General features: G+C 26.5%; 2 protein-coding genes across 2 annotated transcripts in view; both read left to right on the top strand.

Moving 5' to 3' along the window:
* The window catches only part of LOC100575586 (centrosome-associated protein 350), a 13,489-nt gene extending 1,189 nt beyond the window's left edge, over positions 1-12,300 (top strand). Inside the window, exons 2-21 of the mRNA XM_029486497.1 lie at positions 1,215-1,450; positions 1,529-1,782; positions 2,719-2,784; positions 2,882-2,998; positions 3,057-3,188; positions 3,923-3,998; positions 4,063-4,218; positions 4,279-4,799; positions 5,199-5,309; positions 5,394-5,528; positions 6,152-6,276; positions 6,354-6,591; positions 6,651-6,822; positions 8,574-8,703; positions 8,769-8,935; positions 9,003-10,267; positions 10,341-10,737; positions 11,282-11,346; positions 11,453-11,557; positions 11,633-12,300. Coding sequence (XP_029342357.1) covers positions 1,219-1,450; positions 1,529-1,782; positions 2,719-2,784; positions 2,882-2,998; positions 3,057-3,188; positions 3,923-3,998; positions 4,063-4,218; positions 4,279-4,799; positions 5,199-5,309; positions 5,394-5,528; positions 6,152-6,276; positions 6,354-6,591; positions 6,651-6,822; positions 8,574-8,703; positions 8,769-8,935; positions 9,003-10,267; positions 10,341-10,737; positions 11,282-11,346; positions 11,453-11,557; positions 11,633-12,232 — 5,064 coding nt within the window. The 5' untranslated portion in view covers positions 1,215-1,218 and the 3' untranslated portion in view covers positions 12,233-12,300. The remainder of the gene's footprint in view (positions 1-1,214; positions 1,451-1,528; positions 1,783-2,718; positions 2,785-2,881; positions 2,999-3,056; positions 3,189-3,922; positions 3,999-4,062; positions 4,219-4,278; positions 4,800-5,198; positions 5,310-5,393; positions 5,529-6,151; positions 6,277-6,353; positions 6,592-6,650; positions 6,823-8,573; positions 8,704-8,768; positions 8,936-9,002; positions 10,268-10,340; positions 10,738-11,281; positions 11,347-11,452; positions 11,558-11,632) is intronic.
* Positions 12,301-14,728: 2,428 nt separating this feature from the next.
* Positions 14,729-21,517, top strand: LOC100167067 (intraflagellar transport protein 52 homolog). The gene is made up of 8 exons (XM_016801164.2): positions 14,729-15,902; positions 15,975-16,192; positions 17,229-17,349; positions 18,152-18,294; positions 18,534-18,688; positions 20,889-21,158; positions 21,226-21,456; positions 21,509-21,517. Exons 1-8 carry the CDS (start codon positions 15,775-15,777, stop codon positions 21,515-21,517), a joined length of 1,275 nt encoding a protein of 424 aa, XP_016656653.2. The 5' UTR covers positions 14,729-15,774.

The following is a 21,517-nucleotide window of genomic DNA, read 5'->3' as shown; positions in this document are numbered from 1 at the left end:
AGCAATGTCTACATTTGGAAAGGTAACTTTTAAATTGTCTTCGCATAGTATCCAGAACAAAAATAATTCCCACGATTCTTCTTTTCTACAATCTTTTTGATGTAAATTAACCAAACTATTAAACTTCAGTAATTCGTTCCTCAAAGTTGATTCCAAATCTTCAGAATATATATTGACCAGATTTGTGGCAGATAATAATAATTCTGAAGTTTCTATAATTCCTAATTTGCTGAAAAATCCAAATCGTTTACATATTATATCATAGGCTTTTATTCTATCAGTCAGAGATGTATACAACTAATCGATAACAGGGAGAAAGTTATCAGATCGGAATTTTTCTGTTTAGGATAATTGAGTAGTTTCCTGATTTCTACTTTCCATTGGAGTGAGTCTTACATTTTGTGAGCGAATTCAAATTTTTGGGTAGTCGGTTTTTCCTGAAATTTTTTTGGCCGTTTCTTCATATTCATCAAATGAATTTTGTTTATCTTGAACAAATAGTTTCAAAGAAGTAAGGGCTATTACCGCAGATTGAAGAACCATCTTAGGATTTTGTAACAAGTGATTTGTGGCGTTGAAGCGGTCTAAAATGTCATTCCAAAATAACAAATAAAACGCAATTTCAAAACTAGTGATTTTTGTCAGAAGTCCATTCGCTTCATTTTTAACAACTTCTTTTTGCTCTGGATCTTTTGAAATATAGTCCAAAGTCTCTTTAAATTCATTATAACCTAAATAACCTAATACTAATGCTTTGGTGGCATCTGCTCTACATGATCAACGAGTATCATTTAAATTTTTAGGAACATGAAATTGTGTATTTGAATCTTTCAATGATAACTTCTTAGTTAAAATTTGATATCTGGCTAGAGATGCTGTAAAAAAACGCTCGGCCGTCAATCTCTCTGGACAGAGTATAGTTGCGTAATTATAATATAATTTACTATTTATAATTAAGTAGAAATGGAAAAAAATTACCTCACAATCTAGTGATTCCTTTTATCACAAACTAATAGCTCTAAAACTCTTATTAATTGAATCTTGTGGGGGCCCCCACCTAAATCTGGCCCTGAACCTATGCATTAACTTGTCCAACTAATGAATTATAATTATAATTATTTGTATTTATATTTGTTGAACAAGGATTAATTTACGATTACACTAAAATCATATGTGATCTTAAACGACATAAACCAATGTTTACAATTTTATAGAAAGATGTCAACTCACGGAAATATTGGTTTAAATTTACAAGAAAATAGTCCTAATAAACTTAATGAACCTAAAAATATGATTCATACATCAGAAGCCATAATTATAGGAGATTCATGTAAGCAAAAATGTAAACCAAATTTGCCTACAGTTAAAGATACAATTCAAATTTTAAATAAAGCAATTATAAAACCATCAATTCCTACGATCAATGAAACTGTTCTGCTTAATAAACAATGTAAGTCATATCTAATGCAGTAATATTTTAATAGTCAACTTATAAAATAATGTTCTTAAATATTTATTATTAATTTAGATATACCTCCAAAAAATAAACCAACCAAAGTTGATAAAATAATATTAAATAATTTTGTTGAAGAGAATAAAACTGAACAAAATACCAAAGCTATAGAAACAAAATTATATATTGAAAAAAAAAAAAAAGAAAGAACTACAAAATGTAAATTAGATTTATTAGAGAAAAAGAAGTTGGCAGAAGAACGAAAAAAAAAATTAGATCAGTTACAAAAAACTACAAGGGAACTAGCTATAGCCTCTAGTAAGAAAAAGGTAATAACAATTGATCAATTATTAATTATATTATAAGAAAACCAAGAAAATATAATGGATATTGGGTTGTATATTATGTCCATATTTATCATATACTTTGAAAAACCAAAAATAAATTGTCATTTTATAATCAAGTAAAGACGTAAAGTCTACTTTTACTCTTAGAAAAGTAAATTACTTAAAAATTTTTTTTTTTTATTAATTATCCCGTGGCAACTTAGGCCATTGGGAGGAGGGGTGAAACAGTAGGTTTTTTGACGGTAGGGGTGTGTTACACGTGGGTGTATTTTGGCAGAATTTTTGAATGGGGCACCCGTAGGTATCTGCCATGCCCCGGAGAGGGGGATGGCGCCACTTGTTCTCCGGACACCGTGACTTGCCCAGAGAAAAATGCCACCCAGTGACCGGGGATCGAACCCGTGACTGCGAGCACCGCAGCCGACGCGTTGACCGCTCGGCCACCTCGTCCCCCTCGACTTAAAATATTACTAACATCTTTAGAGTGTATACAGTGTATACCTACCATCATTTAATGTAGGTATTTGTTTATTCTATAACATTACTCATGACTGCAGAACCCAAAACGCATGTTTGTGAAACAATCTAAAAAATTGGCAATACCAATAAATATCCCGTATGGCTGTATTTAATAATCAATATTATACCTTTAAGAACTTAAATATTTTAAAATTATTATTAATGATAATACTTAATAATGTACTTGCATCAAAAATATCTTAGGGTTAACCCTTACAAACTTCATTACAAACATTGATTTATTCCCATTCTTATAATAAGTATTTTTAGTTGAGAACAAACATTCAAAGGATATTTTTTGGAATAATGAAATTTTATTATATTACTTGTGTAAAAATAAATAATTTCTGTATATAACTTACAGTATAATTTCTTCTTACAACAATTTAATATTTTTAGAATATCCATGTTCAAGACAAATGTAAAATTGGTATTAATTTACCAACTGAATCAAATGAACCTAAAGTTAGTACTCAACATTAATTATTAGCTATGAAATTTTATTTATGAAATTTTAATTATTAACTAACATTTATATGATACTTATAAAATTTATCTTTAGGTGGATCAAACATGGTCACCTCCGCCTAAAGTTGAAAGTGTTAGAAAACCACTAGAAGCTCTTAGAAATGTTCAAAAAATTGGTATTAATTTACCAACTGAATCAAATAAATCTAAAGTATCGTACTTAGCAATTATCATTTTTTATTTATGATATTTATAAAATTTATCTTTAGGTGGATCCAACTTGGTCACCTCCTCCTGAAATTAAATGTTTTAAAAAATCACTGGAAGTTCTCAAAAATGTACCAAAAAAGTCAATAAACGGTTTTAAAATTACAGATGAATGTTCAAATGATACAAAAGATGTAATTATTTTTATTTAATTTATTTTGACTATACTAGTATAATATAGGGATGGCATATGTTTCTAAAATAATATTTGCCTGAATTTTTTTTATTTCCTGCATGCCATTAAATTATGAACAGTAAAATGTAATATATAAGTATTTTAATTTTTTGCAAGCGTAATATAAATTAGGAATATAATTACCAGGGCTAGGATTTATATGCAATAAAAAATTGTAAAATATGCATTTTATATAACAAAATATGCAAAAATATGCATTTAATTTTTTATAATATTAAAATATATCATAATTATAACACTAAAATATAGTTACAAAAAAATATTTATTTATTAAAATACATCAATGATAGGCTGTTTGTCTTAAAATAATATAATTTAGAAATAAAATGTATAATTCACATTAACTACATGCGTGTTACATGAAATAAAATTTATATTTGACAAAAAAACCAAGTTTTACGAAATATACTATAAAACATGCATTTTTTATATTCTTATAATCGAAATATGCAATAATATGCATTTTATCCAAAATATGCAAAAACATGCAAAATAAAAATACCACCATTTATCTCATCATGGGGTGATTCGTGGACATTACTAACAAAATCAATAATCAGAAGTAGCAAAAACAACATGCTGTTGCATATAAATCCTAGCCCTGATAATTACAATAACATTGATAATTTTTATTTAATTAAATATGTATTGTGATTATTTTTTAATCATTAGATTATAAGTACATGTACATCTTCGAAAATATCAAAAAAACCAAGTAAAATGTCAACAACAAAATTAATAGACCCAAGTATGTCGTCTTCTTAATGTATAAATAAATACTTAATATTTTTAATTTTTAATTTATCTTTTAGAACCTCAAATACGTGATGTTACCAAACCCGAAAATTTATTTTCTAAATTAAAATTCAATGATGATTATCAATTATTTGGTAAAAATTTATTTGATATTTCGATGCCTAAACTAATTGATACTGATACTGATTTTGTTCAAAATAATAATAATGATGGTAAGTACATTGTTTTAAGAATATTAAAAATATAAAGATTTATAAAGTTTATATTTTTAGTGACCTTGTTAAATGAATCGTACCATGATAACAGAAAACAACAAGGTGATAGTGCTCATTTGAATAGAGAGACATTGACTATGCCTGACATTAATTTGAGTATAAAGGATTTGGATATTAAAAATAATAGTGCTAAATCACACACAGGCATACAGTTGCCCATTAGATCTCATGAGGAAATTATGAAAAGTATTGACAATCTAGAAGAGCTTCAAGAATTATTGTTCGATCAGTGTTTGCCAGTTAAAAATAATTATTCAGAATCAACCCAAACTGAGAATTTTAATAATATATTATCATTGTCTACTTCAAAATCTCTTCCACCTCCAATGAATTTTATTTCAGTATTAAAATGTAAACATAATTTGCAACAATCAGAAAAAAATAATTTGAAAATCTATGAACCTGCTGCTGATTTAAATATGAGTGAATACACATTAACAAATAATTTGTATCCTAATAAAATCAATAATGTTGAATCTACTGGATTCAATAAACTAGATGTAAATTGTGATGAAGAGGTAAATTTACCAAATGTTAACCATATTGAAACAAAAAACTATTTAGGTAGCTATAAATCTTCATTAATTGATGAACCAATTAAACCAAAGTCTAATAACTTATCTTCGATTGAAAATAATAATTGTAAAGAAAAAATAAATATAATAAATAATGACAAACTATTAACTATGTTGAATATAATAACAAATGAAGACATTAAACAAGTTTTAAAAAAACTTAATTTCAACTTTGATTTGTTGCCAAAAAACAATAATTGCAACTCAAATAATTTACATAACACTTGCAAAAATTTAAAATTTGATGAAAATAATTCAAATAATAAATCATCACATTGTGTAAGTAATGAATTAACTAAATAAGTTCAATTATAAGATTAAATTAATATTTTTATGTATTAGTTTCCTGAAATCCATGATGAGTTTCAAGCAGAACTTGATACACTCGACCAATTAAATGACTCTTTATGTGATATTGAAAGAATGAGTTGCGACATGTCAATCAAATCTAACGTACCTATTGTTTTTTTATCTTTTAATAATTTAGCATATCATTTTATTCTGTACTTATATTTTAATTGTATTTTACCATTTCAGGAACAATCTATTGAACTGAATGATCACTGTAATTCTAATGATAATGATTTTCCTACACCATTTTCAAAATTAAATGCTTTATCGTCAAATATGATGTGTGTAGATAAAACAGTAACTGGCTTTTCTATTCAAATGGTAATCATATATTTATTTTCAATGTTTCTCGTAGTAAATATTTAGTGTGAATAGTACTCACTACTCAATAACAAATTTTAATATTATGAATAAAAATATAAATGTATGAAGACATCAGTAATAAAACAATTATTTATTCAATATTTGATTTTATATTAAAAGTTTTAATTTTAACATACTTTAAATAATACTTTTTAATATAATATTGATTTATCATTCATAAAATGAATAAATATCTTTTAGTAACTAGTAAATTAAATACTTCAATCTAAATTAAAAGATTTATTTCAAGCTCACAAAAAAAATGTAAGCAGTCAAACTGATATCCTCATATACTCAGTGGAAGACAGAACTTAAATTTTAAATGATGCAATTCCATAACAATTTACTCTAATATACATTATTTACTTATAACAAAGTTAGTATGATGTAAATAAAATGTGACCAGAGGAGGCAGGCTGTGACCGGACCCTAGCATACACTTTAGCGCCACTGCCACAAACTCTTTAAAAAGTTGAAGCTTCTGCATCAAAATTGAGCATTTCAGCCCGCCACTGAATATACTATAAAAATAATTAGTAATACGTGAATAGTATATATAGTATGATGTATATTTCTTTTAGTTTGAACAATTAATTAAGGATGAAGAACTTAGGGCCAAACAACACCGTACTATACTTAGCTTAAGGGAAAAATCTTTGACTAATCGCTTGAAGTGGGAAGTTACTATGTATGACCTTCAAGTGAAGTAAGAACTTTTTATAATATTTTAATATTTTACTCGAACATTTAATGTTGACAATCAATATTATGTACATTTTATAGGAATTTAAAAAATAGACCTGGTCATGAAAAGCAATTTCAGTTGTTCAAACAAAAACAAAGAGGTAGTGTGAAAAAGTTAGAATACTCTTTGTCTCAAGTAAAACGACTTGGTAGAGTAATAGATTCAGTATACAAGCAGCGTTTTATAATGCTTGAAGAACATTTACAACATTTAAGAAACAAATCATCTTCCAAAAAAGTTATACGTAAATTAAAAAGCTTAGAGCAAATTCCAAAGGTAATATTTTTACTATACCTTCAATGTACTTTAAAATAATAAGATGCATTTGATTTTAGAAAGAAGAACACCCTTGTCGGTCACTTAATTCTCATGTTTTTAAACAATTGATTAAGTCTGACTGTTTTGATACTAACGATAGTGAATGTGATAATAATAATCCAATTAAATCAAAAAATAATACATCACCATTGATTTTTGAATTGGATAAATCTAAAATCATTTTGAGAAGTGAGTTCATATATCATTAGTTCACTTAGATGTTTATCCATAAGCGAAACTAGACACTTTTATTAGGGCGGGCCAAATGAAAAAAATAAAAAAATTCTATAAACAACTTAATATAGTAATTTTGTTTAATGTGCATATATTATATATATATTATAATATGGATATTTCTTTACAATTTAAATATTTAATAAAAAATAAAAAAATTATAATAATTAATACATTTATAATAATAGATGACAATTAAATGTTACCAATTTTTTTAATTCTTCAATGACATTCTCAACATCAACGTTATTAGCCAAAGACTGTTCCGTGTAGTTTTAAAATTGTTTTCATTTAAATTTTAACAATTTACACATACTGCTTGTCCTGTATGGCTTTATGCCTGTATCACTTGTCGAATATAAAATAATTACGAAAATATTGAATTTTTCAATGAAATTATACGAACAAACAAGCTATAAAATTGATAGACTATAACTATTAATAAGAAGAAACGATTATGATGGTTTTCTTTTGTATCAAAAAAAAAATAATCACTGATGAAAATAATATTGAACAAAATCAATTCCAAGTTTAATCACACACGGTCTTTTTGACAGGTTTGTGATAAAGATAAAGATAGTTACCTATAGATTCAACCGACAATAGATAATTGTTTTAAATAGCATTAAATGATAGCTTGACTTGGACATTGAAGGTATTAAATTACACAAAATAATGTAAATTACTTACAATGAGTAATTTGAAAAATTATAAATTTCCGGTGTTTTAGACAGCAATGTGACTAACGGGGGTTAATAATAAATAAATTATTTTGTGGTGTACTGATGCGTGTAATAATAATAAATTATATTTTAAATAATAATTAAAATATTTTACTTATCCTCTATCTATAAAAAAAAAATATTCTTATTAATAATTATTACCTCTCCATGATTTTCTAATGTTAACCCATTAGCGCCCAAATTATTTTTATTTTTTAATTTTCAATAAATTTTTGTTGTCAACTTCAATAAATATACTCATATTAAAATAAAACTTTTTTTTTTTAAATAGAGCCTATAAACGTTGCCATATGGCAATGCTGGGCGCTAATGGGTCAAATGTAAGAATCTTGTGAACAATCGCTGTCGCCAGTCAATGATAAAAATATTAATTTATAATTAAAGAAATGATATGAAAATATTAAAGTACGTATATTCGACAATAATTTTCTTCGGTATATCACCACGTAACAAACATTACCGACTGGCGACTTGTTACGTACAATTAACTATTATTTGCTAAAGTATAAAAATAAACGTAAAATGTCTAAATTAAACAATAATTGATAAAACCGATTATTCGAGTTCATAGAATAGACTATACGAACCCCATATTTCCATAATCAATGTAAAAAATAAATTGTATTATTATGTTCATTATGTAGTGTGTACAATTTAATTTAAGAAATGTTAACAATGTTTATTTACATGTATAAATATATTATTTTTAATGCCTAAATAATTATTAAAATATATAATTTATACAAATTTTTATTGAGTATTAGGTCAGGCCACGTCCTGACTGGCCTGACCGGTAGTTTCGCCTATGTGTTTATCGTTATATTTTTACTTATTTATAATATAAATATTATTATTGAAATCAGATATATTTTTTAATGAGGTAAATGTTTATTATTTTTCTAGTGTATTAATTTTAAAATTATATGATAAACTTTTATTAACATTAGTTATTTTATTTATTAGACCAAGCAACTTCTCCTATCAATAATGAAACAAATATATTCAATCAAGTTCAAAATGTTGAAGTTCAAACAGATCTTAAATGTTCTTCACAGGCTGTCAATGATAAATCCATACAAACTTCTAAAATAAAGTAAGTGTACAATGTTTTTAATAACTTTAAATATTATGATTATTAACTAGTTATAAAATGTTTAGATGTAACCACATACATAATGAAAATATAAAATTATTTAATCAAAATGATTTTTCTTATAAAAATGAAATGTTTGATGCAATTAAAACCAAGGATAAAAGATCATTGTCGCCAATTTTACCTTCAAGTCCTGTTAAACTGAGGAAATATCTTACGGAAACATCGATTAGTAAATAAAATGATTGAAATTTCAAAATAAAGTTCACATTAATTATGTATATTAATTTATTTTCAAGGTACAAATTCAGAACAGAGTGACCTGGATACACGGATAATATCTTTACAAGAACAACTTGAAGCTAGAAAGTTAGAATCTTTTAGATTGAAAAAAGAACAAAAAAAACTTAAATTAGAGAATCTTAAAGCTAAAGAACAAGAACTTTTGAAACAGATAAATTTGTATGACAAAAAAATTGAAGAATCAAGAAAAAGTTTGATGATTGAAATAAAGAAAAAAAATATGCACGTACCAAAATCGTCAATGAAAAACGATTCTTCTTCTTCAACAAATTCTAGTTGTTCTGTTCTTCAAAATATAATTAATTATGAAAATGATCATAGTCAACATATGTACAATTCCGATAAAATAACACGAACAGATGGGAAGAAATATTTCTATCCAATTACTACCAATGAGGAATGTGATCATAGTATATCTTTAAATAAACCAGTAAATGAGTTACAAAAAAAAAATGTTTATAAATCAAAGGAAAATCACGATATGCATACAAATAGTTTTGATTTAGTAAATAATATTGATAGTTATAATTGTATAGAACAATCATTTCAATCCTTAAAGACAATTCCTGTTTGTGAAGGTGTGCAGTTAAATGAAAAGCACACTGCAAAAGAAGTAAATGCTTCAAACAAATCTCATGAAATTGAAAATGAAGTAAATATTTTTTTTGAATCCCAACCACAGAAGACTTTAGACATTCATACATCAAATGATCTCAAAGTACATTTAAAGGAAGAAACTCATTCATGTGAAATAAACGAAACAATTGACAATAGTTTAAATTTAGATATTTCTTTATGCAAGTATTCTAATCCAAATAAAATTATGTCAGAAACTTCCATTAACCAAGAATTATGTCTAGAAACAGATAATAAAAACTCACTGATTATTCATAACAATATTAATAGCTCTAATACAAGTTCAATTTCATCTGATAGTGGTAGTATTCAAAGAAATCTCATTGTTAATTTAAATGAAAATGATACTGATGTATGTGAAATGAAGAAAAACAGTATCAGACAATTTGAGGAACCTAATTATAAAATTAGATTAGAAGATGTTTACAGTCTAGATTTTACATCCGATGAGTATACATCAGAATTTCAAGGGTCATATCAATTTAATAAAAATGATAATATAATAGAATCAAATGACAGTGAACAAAGTAATGAAACTTCTTATGAAGAAGATAGAAGTGAAGGAGAAATACTATTTGAGGATAAAACATTTATTGAACAGTATTCAGATGATCATGGTGATTTTGTAAGTAAAATTATAAATTATAAATTACTAATAAGTAATAACTTAACCAAACTTCTAATGTATTATATTTTAGGTTCAAAAAGAGAATTCTACTGATGATAAAGTTCATGCTATTACTACTAAAATTTTTAATTCTCTTCTAAAAGATACAAAAAAATCATTACAATTTAACATGAATAAGTCATTATTTCGTTCAGAAAAAAATGATCTTAATAATTTAACTGAAGAAACTCCATTGTTGTTGATCTTAAAACGTGAAGAAGAGAATCAAAACCGGATTATTCTCTCGGAGCAAGCAACAATTATTTCAGATGTACTTTTCAAGCAGCATTTACAAACTATTTTTCCCGAAATTCTACAAATGTACTTACCTAAATTGAATGAAATAGAAATGGAAAAACTAACAGTATATTTAAAGTGGTCTTCTACAAAAAAAAAAAAATTGAAATTATCTGAATGTTTAACTTTTCGTAAGTGAAAAAATGAATAATGAAATTAATTTGACTGCTCTAAAATATTTGCTTATATGTTTATTTTATTAATGCTTATTCTGCTGCATGCTGTTAATTTTCTTTTTTGCACAAATATGTACTTCAACTTCATAATAATATACTTTTACATTTGTTTCAAGTATGCATAAAAAAATCCATTGCCTACTTATAATAATTTACATTATTTATCGAGTAAATCAATTAATATTTGTTTATGTATTTATATTTTATTTGTTTTTACATTTTTTATTTAAAATACAATTTTCAACCAAATTTAAGATTTTAAATTGTATTTATGAGAGAATATTTATTTTATCATTTTATTGTTTAAGCGAAACTCTTGAATACATTTCTGGGCTTGTTTTTTTGTAGATACTTTTTAGATACTAAATATTTATTTGTCGTGCAATATAAATTTTATTTTCATGGAATTTATAAACATAATTAATCGTAAATCGCTTCAATTTTGTAAATAATGTAATATATGTATGTATTGTATAAACATTTATTGATTTTACTCTAGAACACAAAATTGATGTTGACAATGAAAATTCATTTGAAATGTTTTATCAAAAGTATCTAGAGCAGGTAATAATAATAGTTTTAAATATGTAATGTGTTCTTACGAATTGATTATATTACCTAACTGATTGGATTTCTTCATAAGTCAAATTTCTAATTAAATCTGTTTTAGAAAAAATCTCCAACTTTCCAAGATGAAAGTAATGATGATATGCTTAGTCATACCCAACAAGAAGCAGAAAAATTAAAACAAGAACAAATACGTATTGAAGAAGAAGTATGTGGGGTCATTTTGAATTTTCGCATAATAAATTATATTCAATAATATATTGGGCTTGTGTTTTTTTTTCAGATTGAACGTCTTCGCATGTCGGAAGAAGTACAATTTTTTCTAAGAGAAATACCTAATAAGCCACCACCCCCCTATAAGAGTCCTACTAAAAACAAAGCACTTATTGACATTCCTTATACATCTGATGAAGTTCACGAAATAGTTTTGACAGCTGCTAATCAAGTATTCAATGGTTCTCAAAGTGCATTATCAAACAACTACATTATAGATTCAGATTCAATTGTACATGCTGATTATAAAACATTAATTTTTGATTACTGTAAAGAAATTGCACTAGACTTATTTATTGACGATACATATTTACCTTTATGGAAGAGATCTATAAAAAGATTGAAACATTTTAGGGCAAGACCAAAAAACCCTAAAGATTTAAGTGATATAGTTATAAAAAAAATGAATCAGATTATCGATATAGACGAGTGTGAAGAGAAAGTAAATAAATTTGTAGTGAAACAAATGCATGAAGAAGACAGTAAATGGACTGATTTTCAAATGGATGAATTGGAAATACAAAATGATATTGTTCAAAATTTGATGAAAAAATTGGTTTGCGATACTATCTCAAGTACTAAAACTAATTTTTATTTGAAATTTCTCTAAGAGAAGTATTCCTTAGCTTAGTTGATTTTATATACCTATTATATTATATAAACTAATTTTATGTATATTATTTTTATATATATTTGAAATATTTTTTTACATTTATAATTGCAATTATATTTTATTTTATATATAAACTACTTAATGTTATTAAACGTTTATTATTTTTAAAAATGTTTTATTCATGGAATTAAAATAAAATTTGTAACCATAAACATCAATAACAATTATTCAACATTTTGATTATATTATAATATATCCACTATCAGAAAAACAAATTTACACAGCATCTCTTTTAGTTGAAGGCAGTGCTGCACGCCTATACTGCTATGTTAACCAATATTCGCCCACTATTAGTACCCTTTTAATAACAACCTTTAATAAATATAAATAATATAATGAATGTCACATACACTTTTTGTCCTGCTTAAGCATTAATTATAGAACCTGGTAAAAATATACGAGACCGTGAGGTGTTTAAAAGTTATGGAATCAATCTTAACAGAAAAGATAATGCATTCCAATTGAAATTATTCAAGATTATTGAAATTCCATCAATGTTTAATTTACTAAAAAATGTTTTAACTTATATGTGAATATTGCATTAGGGATTGACTAAATATAAATAATATGTAAGAATTATTTTATAAACTATATATTAAAAATAAAATCAATATTGTACCTATATAGTAGGTATATTATGCTAAAAATTGTTATTTTATAAAAAATATATGTCATGTTACTGATGCTTATAATAATAATAATAGTAATTGTATATAAATTAATGTATAAATGAAATAATAACAATAATTGTCTTTTACCCTATATTTATATAGACCCCACCCGTTCTTTCTCCTAATTAAATCTTACTTATTCGATCGACATTTCCAAGTACATTATCGCTCTGCATATTCAGAAATAACCAAAATCAATGCTGGCGTCCCACAAGGGGGCATCTTATCTCCAACATTATTCAACATCTATGTCGCCGATCAGCCCACCACGCCTCAAACCATAGTAGCTGATTATGCTGACGATAAAGTCATTTTGTCAATTAGTGAAAATCCGGTAACCGCCTCATCAAACCTACAACATCACCTGAACCTTATGTCTAACTGGTACGATAAATGGCGTATCAAAATAAATCAAGTCACGCTACATTTACCCTCAAGAAGGGTGTATGTCCTACTGTCACATTAAACAACATCCCAATCCCCGCATCGGACACAATAAAATACCTGGGACTCAATCTTGATAAACGACTAACATGGAAAAATCACTTACGAACCAAAATACTAACTCTCAACGCCCGTATGCGCATCCTCAGTCCTCTAATATCGAGAAATAATAAAACCAATCTTAAAGTAAAACTTCTAATTTACAAAACTCTCCTTAAACCTATCTGGACTTACGGCATACAGCTCTGGGGCTCAGCAAAAAAATCCAAGTATTCCAAAACCTAGCTCTTCGTCGACTCTCTAATGCACCTCCGTACGTCTCAAACTTAACATTACATAATGATCTTCACATGAAAACCATCGACGAAGAAGCTCAATCCTTTTACTTGCGCTTCCACACTCGACTTCTATCCCATCAAAATCCTCTTATTAAAAACCTCTCCTCTTTAACCCTCCCAGGAAATCCGAGGCGAAGGTTAAAAAGAAAATGGTATCGTGACCTTCTGCAACTACCAATTTAAAATATACTACACACTATACATATAAAAAAATAAGTAAAATAAATATATAATTATATAAATAAGTCATGCTAAGTGTTGCCAGTGGGTGGCTTCTTAATCAAATTTTCAAGTCCTGTTTTCTCTTAGCACATAAGCTTATTGTACATAAACTGTATAGATTGTTTATTTCTAATAAAAAAAAAAAAAAAAAATATTTATATAGGTATATAAAAAAAATGCATAGGTACCACGATACTGAAGCTTAATAATATATAGCTTGTATATAAATTAAAATGTAAATAATATATTAATATGTGATGGTAGTATATATTATCATGTGATTATATTACACTAGTTTTTTCTTTTGTATAATGGCTCATCTACATTATATTATATAAAGCCAACTTTGCTAGATCTGCAGCTACTTCCTTCATTTTTAATTTTTATTACTAATTGGTCTGTCAGTTTGAATTACATCTTGATCGCGTTTATTTTGAGTATACTGTTAAAAATGCCGAAAAAACACCATTGTGAAATTTTATATTCATGATATATATAGGTAATAATATTGTATTTTTAGGGTATAAGAAAACTTTCAACATAATATACAATATTAATTGTATTTCCAATATATGATTTATAAAATAATATAATTCTTATAAATTATTTATATTATTCTACAGGGGATTTATTTCGTTTCCTAGTGAGGGGATTTTTTTTCCGAAATTCACCGTCACTAACCACTATAGAATTGTAACTTTTATTTGTTATTTGAATAGGCTCTAGCAGACAAGTATTGAAGTATACACTTGACACCAATTCTTGTCTATGCTTGACACTAGGCAGTTGCGTGATAGATTAAATTACTTCTATCTAAATCTATCGTGGACAGTTGTTACTTGTGTCTTGTATTTACCATTTTACTATTTATCGGAGCCATAGACATATAAATAATTTTTCATTAATATGTCTATGTTTGGAGCCCCCGATGACCCGATCACTGGAGATCACGATTAAAGATATATATCTCTAATCGTGCTGGAGATTTATGAATTGTGATAATGTGATCTAGTTCCATGAGTATCCACTTATGACGGCGCTAGTAATGCTACAAGGCAAAATACCCCGTACCTCGACCTGTTCAGTGTTCAACCATTATAATCTATATTATGTTCAACAACATTCCGTTGTCAACCTCTGAAAGTCTGAACCTCCCCACACCCATCAACCATTTCGCGTCTAGTCCATACTGACCGTACTCAACAAGAATTAACATATAATCTTAATTCGTGATACTCAATAGCCTAGTCCTGTTTAATTCTTTTCTATGCCCGTTTATCTCCGTCCGTGATTCTTTATAATATTATACTTAACTATGGCTTAGTTATGGGTGCTATAAAGAATAAAGATTTTTAATCGTCATGACGCAGGATCACGTATAGATTTTTGAATAGTATGCTCGGGATCTATATCTTATACATATAGGTAGTATAATTGTCTGTTCACTAATCGCTATTTAGTATTTCAGTGCTTCTGTCTTCAGACTTTACTCTTCGAGTCTTCAATATTTCAGTCATAGAAAACGGAATAGATTTCATCTGTTCTGTCTTCTGTACTTCAGTCATTCTCAAATCTGAACTCAGCGGTTTACGACACATAATTTATAAGTACATCATTTTCTTGTCATTGATTTTCATAAAATAACATACATGTCTAGTAACTACTACACCACTGCCTAACTAAATTCGTTTTAAACTTGCCATCATTAGATACCGAATTTTCTGTAATAGATATCAACTTTTTAAAACAATGAACTATATAATATAATTTAATACATTTTTACCCGGGTTTAACCACAGAAATTATGAATAATATGGCAGATAGTAACAATAATATTATATTATTTGATATGGCTAAAAATGAAATGTTTGATATCAATGATAATTTGAAAATTTTGAGAAGGAAATTGCAGGGATCTTATACGATTGCCATGTAAGTTACTTAAATATTAAATTAAATTCCTAAAGTTACATGCCTTAATATTTATTTTGAAACAATTTGTAGAAATAAACATGAGATCACAGTGGATGTCTTAAATGGTGTGCAGTTAGTTGTATTTGGAGCTCCACGTGCTATGTTTTCAGAAGCAGAATTTAATTGTCTTCATAAATATATTGATCTTGGAGGATCCGTATTAGTTATGTTTTCTGAAGGAGGCGAAAAAGAACTACATACTAATATAAATTATTTATTAGAAGAATTTGGTATAATGGTTAATAGTGGTAAGAATATTTATAGTTTTAAAAAAAGTTTGCAAGTAGGCAATCTGCTGTACAGTAGAAATCGAGCATACCTCGCCATAGGGAGACCACTCTAATGTAGCATTCCCCACTACACATGTCTACTCAGAAGCGACGCCAGATATTTCTTATTGTGGGGGCGCGATACAGGGGAACATTTTTTCTGGTGGGGCATTTATGAATCGCTACTCGATCACCCCACTAATTTGCTTATATCATATATTCAGAAAGTATTGCTTAAAATATTTTGGGTATAATCTCCTATATTTCTAAATAATAATAAAAAAAAAACTTTACTTTACTTTTATAACTTACAATATTATTATAGTTCAAAATGTAATTAGAAACTAGGAATCTTTACACTCGGGTCCTGTCGAAAAAAAAATATGCCTTTGGTCAATAATATGTGCAAATTTAAATTTATTTATTGCATACCAAGGTCCGCAAGTAGTTTTCAAAAATAATATTTCTTGCTTTCCAAAATCTTAATGGACTACTGCTTTAATGGACGTGTTAGATTTAAATTCAATTGATAAATAATTGCAAACAAAAAACAAATCTGATGGTATGTCAGCCTATATTTCTATATTTTATCATATATTGCTATTTTACTATTAGTAATACAGTATAAACTATAAATATGCAAAAGCTTAAAATTAACCTAAATATTTTGAAAATTCATTATGGATAAATATAATAATAGAGTATGTAATCATTTCAATTCCTCACAAATATTTTTGAATTACAATAAAATTACTAAAATTACTAATTATAGTTTAAATATCCAATTTTGTCAACATTTGAACTTCTAATGTCTATAAAAAAAATGTGTATATATAGGTATTTTTTAGAATTTTGAGTTTCAGTTAGAACTTACGAGGACATTTGTATTATATTTTCAAGTATTTATTATAAAAATGTTTAACTATGAAATTATTTATTCTATTATTTAGTTAATTGATACTATATTTTAAATTCTTATTATAAGTAGCCATTTTATTTATATTTATATTTTTAGACTATGTATTACGCACACACTATTATTTATATTTCCACCCAAAAGAATGTCTGGTTAAAGATGGTGTTGTTAATGAAGCTGTGGCTAAATATTTGGACCGAGAAAATGAAAACCCATCAAAGTAAGTGAACAATTAATAAATGTCTAATACATATTAGTATTTAATATAACAAAAGCTTTGCCATAATATTTTTTTTACAATATTGTTATGTTTTAAACCAAAATAACCCAACAATTGGTAGAAAAATAGGTATATTGTTAATTTTTAATAAGGTATTTTTGAATTATACTCCCGAGTCCCGATGGATAAATAAAAGTTTAAGATTGAGATAATTTTTAATTTAATTTTTATTTTTTTTAAACCAATATAATAAAACTAGAATGTTTGGAGAGTGTATTGTCTGATAAATATTTAGTTTGGAACTCATTATCTAATAATTAAATTGTGTTCAGTTATACCATTATTTTATATTATTTTTCCATTAATGCTTCACTGGTAATAGTATTTTAGCTTCATAATTAAATGTTACATGTGCATGAGTATAATATAGATTATAATCAATATAATTTTAAAATCAATGAGGAGAGTTATTAATATATAATCTGTCCAGCTAGAAAACACTTATGTAAATAATAAAAAATAAATAAAAAATAAAAAATAATATTTCACACACAAACTGGGTGTTCCGAAATATGTATGTAACTGTATTATGTGTATCTACTAAATATATAATAAGTTCTAACAAAGGAGATCAACTTTGAAATCATCCGTCGTTGATCGCAACCAATCATTTAGCTGCCCCTATTATATATTCAAATTTTTCAACTAATAAATGACAACAAAGATTAATTAAATTATCTTTTTTTCTCTTTAATTTTTAATAGGCTTTTCATCATAATAATAGATATTAAACAATTTTCAGATGTATAAGTTTTGTATTTCCTTATGGTGCTAGTTTAAATGTGGCTAAACCAGCTGCTCCTATACTTACTAGTGGTTCTGTTGCTTATCCTCTTAATAGACCACTCTGTGCTTTTTATTCTGCTTCAAAGTATTCCAACAAAGGTACCATTTAACAAATATTTAATAATACACAAATTGCATTATATTGTGTTAATTGAATTCACCCTTTGCACTTTTTCATAAGATTAATTAATAGTGTACATACAATTAGGTACATGTTGTTAGTTTGGTTGTTTTTATTAATTATCTTCATTATAATATTATATTTGTATAATATTATTGTGTATTATATTATATGTAATACTTACTAATATAATAATTAAATTAACATATTATTATAGCCAAAAAAGGAAAACTTGCAGTCATTGGTTCTGGTCATTTGCTAACAGATAAATATATTAATTGGGAAGAAAATGATAAAATCCGTGAGATTTTGTTTGATTTCTTGATCACAAATAATATAACTTTAAATGAAATTGATGCTAATGATCCTGAGGTACGTATCTAGTTATTATATTTAAATCTGTTTATCTAACCTTAATATTATCTAACTCTAAGTTAGCAATTTTAGTATTTATCATAATACATTGACCCGTAAAAAATTACTTGTATCAAATCAGCAAAAAATAAAAAAAAAATTTCCGGTAGATTTATTACAATGAAGTATTACACTCAATGAGTTTAATTTTAGTTAGATAAACATTTAAAAAATAAAATGCAATTTATTTGATTATATTGGACCAAATATTTATTTTAACACAAATATATTGCAATATAACAGATGTGGAATCTCCAATTTAGTGTTGATTGTTGTTGGTATTCAATTTGAAAACTTTTAATAACATTTTATGCGAGCTGCCATATTGGTTAAAATTTGAAATAATTTAAGATAGAACCGGTTCCATCAACTGAATTGTATATTATATTCTTATGTAATTTACTATTAGCCTATAGGATGGCGAGAAAGCGTGCTAATTTTCTGGTATTTTACACATTTTTTGTAATAGTTAAACGTAGTATAAAAAAGAAACCCTTCTCAAATACCTACAAAATAAGGGATGTCTACATAAAGAATGCATAAAAAAAATCCCCAAAAAAAAACCTTACGGAAAAAAGCCCAGAAATATAAATATGAACATGATTAAGTTGTGTTATAAGTTATAAGTAAAAAAAGCCGGTTAGTGGATATTGCTCTGCTGTACAGTAGGTTACAAGTGGGTCATTGTATAATGGATTGTATTCAACTTTTTTTTTAGAAGAAAATATATAATCTATATCATAGACATAATAAGTATATGTGCGATAAGGAGAGAAACAAATAGGGCGATACTTAAGTTTGAGGAAAGAAGCCACCCACTGATGACACTTTCATCTTGGTTTAATTAAATGCGAGTTTAGTTATATGTTAGTATTTATATTATATATTATATATTTATTTATAACTTATATGTAATTATTTAAAGTAATAAATCTCTGCACCATTTACGTTTAAGTCGCCTTGGAGGGCTACCTGGGATTGTGAGGGATGATAAGTTTTTAATGAGTGGATTTGAATGAGAGGATAGACAGTTATGAATTTTTTATAAAAACGTTTAGCTTCGTCATGAATAGTATTTAAGTTACAATCTAAATGTAGGGTTTGGCTTGATATGTATGAAGCTGCGTTAAATAATTTTCTTAAGGTCATATTTTGGAAAGTTTGACTTTTATTCAGGTTTGACTTTTTAGCTGTATTAAATTTGAATTCAATGATATTCTATCATTGTATAAGAAAAACGATTCTGAGCGGAGATGGTTTGTCAGTCTGGATATTTTATATTGTTATTATTTATTATATCATGTAAGTTGAATTAATATTATAATAATATTGTTATTTTTTATTCGTTTCAATGGTGATAAATAAAGCGTTAGAAACTAAAATCCCATTATTAGCGTTTTTTGGTAATTTTTCGGTGGTTTTTCCCGTGGCATTAAATAACCATTGATAAAATTGAAAATTACCTCTCTAAAGTACCATCTTGATCCAATTAGATAAGGCACTATATGTTGAAATCAAAGCACTCATTCTGGTAGAAATTTTGTATTCAGGATATAAAAATAAACACCATTGTAAAACCACTAGCTTCCTCGCTCCGCTCAGAATCTAAAATATCAGTCTAGGTATATACATTCTGTAATGTATACAACAATTACACAACTTTATAAATAATAATATAATCAGTCAATACAAAGAAGGTGGTTGTATAATATATTTAGATAATATTTTAGTATGTATATACCTAAGATTTGTTTTTTGACTTTTAACTTATAACACAATGTATCATGACGTATACATAATATTGTGTTCATATATTTTATATTTTTATTTTATCTACAATCTATATTTTATACAATGAACAATTAATTATTATTTTCATTATAATATTATATTATTATATTTTGTCATAGGTACACGGTAATTACTAATTGGGAGTAGTGGATTCATATTGTGTTTACATTTTACATTTATGGACTTTTTTCCGCTAACCTTTCATAAATACACCACTGACCACACTACATAATATGTTATTATAACATATTCATAAAATTTTATTTTTCACATTATCTATCTATACTATATTTCTAAATATAGTTGAAGTTAACTTAAAACGTTTAATTTTCTACTAATGTAATGCATATTGTTTTCTTTGTTCAAGACTTCAGATTATAAAATGGTACCAGATATTGGAATGTTATCATCTCGTGTTCGCACCTGTCTTCAGCTTCAAGAAAGTTTGAACAATACGGGGCATTTTTTATTCTCAGCTGACAACATAAATTCCCTTATAGACACTAAATTGTGTTCTTTAAATACCACAATGTTACCTGATACAGTTGAAGCGTATAAAACATTAAATGTACCCCACAATCAGTTACAACTCATTCCTCCTACATTCAATGACACCTTACCTGCCTTACAATTTGCTGTAAGTATTACATTTTAAATATCTAAGTTCATTATTTTTAATTGTTAAAATACTGTTTATATTTTAGGTTTATCCGCCTCCTTTTCAAGAATTATCATCCCCATTTTTAGAATTATTCGATCTTGATAGTATATTTGGTTCTGAAAAATCGTCATTGGCGAATTTGGCTAAAAGCTGCTTAGAAACAAAATCTAGCGAGAAAACAATTGAAGATAACATTAATCAATTTATTATTGATATTAATGACAATTTAGAAATAATTGACCACATTAGCGACTCTAAAAAAATAATACAAACAGTATTTTCATTAATAAATAATTTTAAAAAATAATAATTTTACCTTTAATAAGTGCACCTAG

The sequence above is a fragment of the Acyrthosiphon pisum genome, chromosome A1 (genome assembly GCF_005508785.2).
Source record: "Acyrthosiphon pisum isolate AL4f chromosome A1, pea_aphid_22Mar2018_4r6ur, whole genome shotgun sequence".
In the NCBI taxonomy this organism is placed as follows: domain Eukaryota; kingdom Metazoa; phylum Arthropoda; class Insecta; order Hemiptera; family Aphididae; genus Acyrthosiphon; species Acyrthosiphon pisum.
The sequence above is the reverse complement of the archived record's forward strand: the minus strand, read 5'-3'. Positions and strand labels throughout refer to the sequence as shown.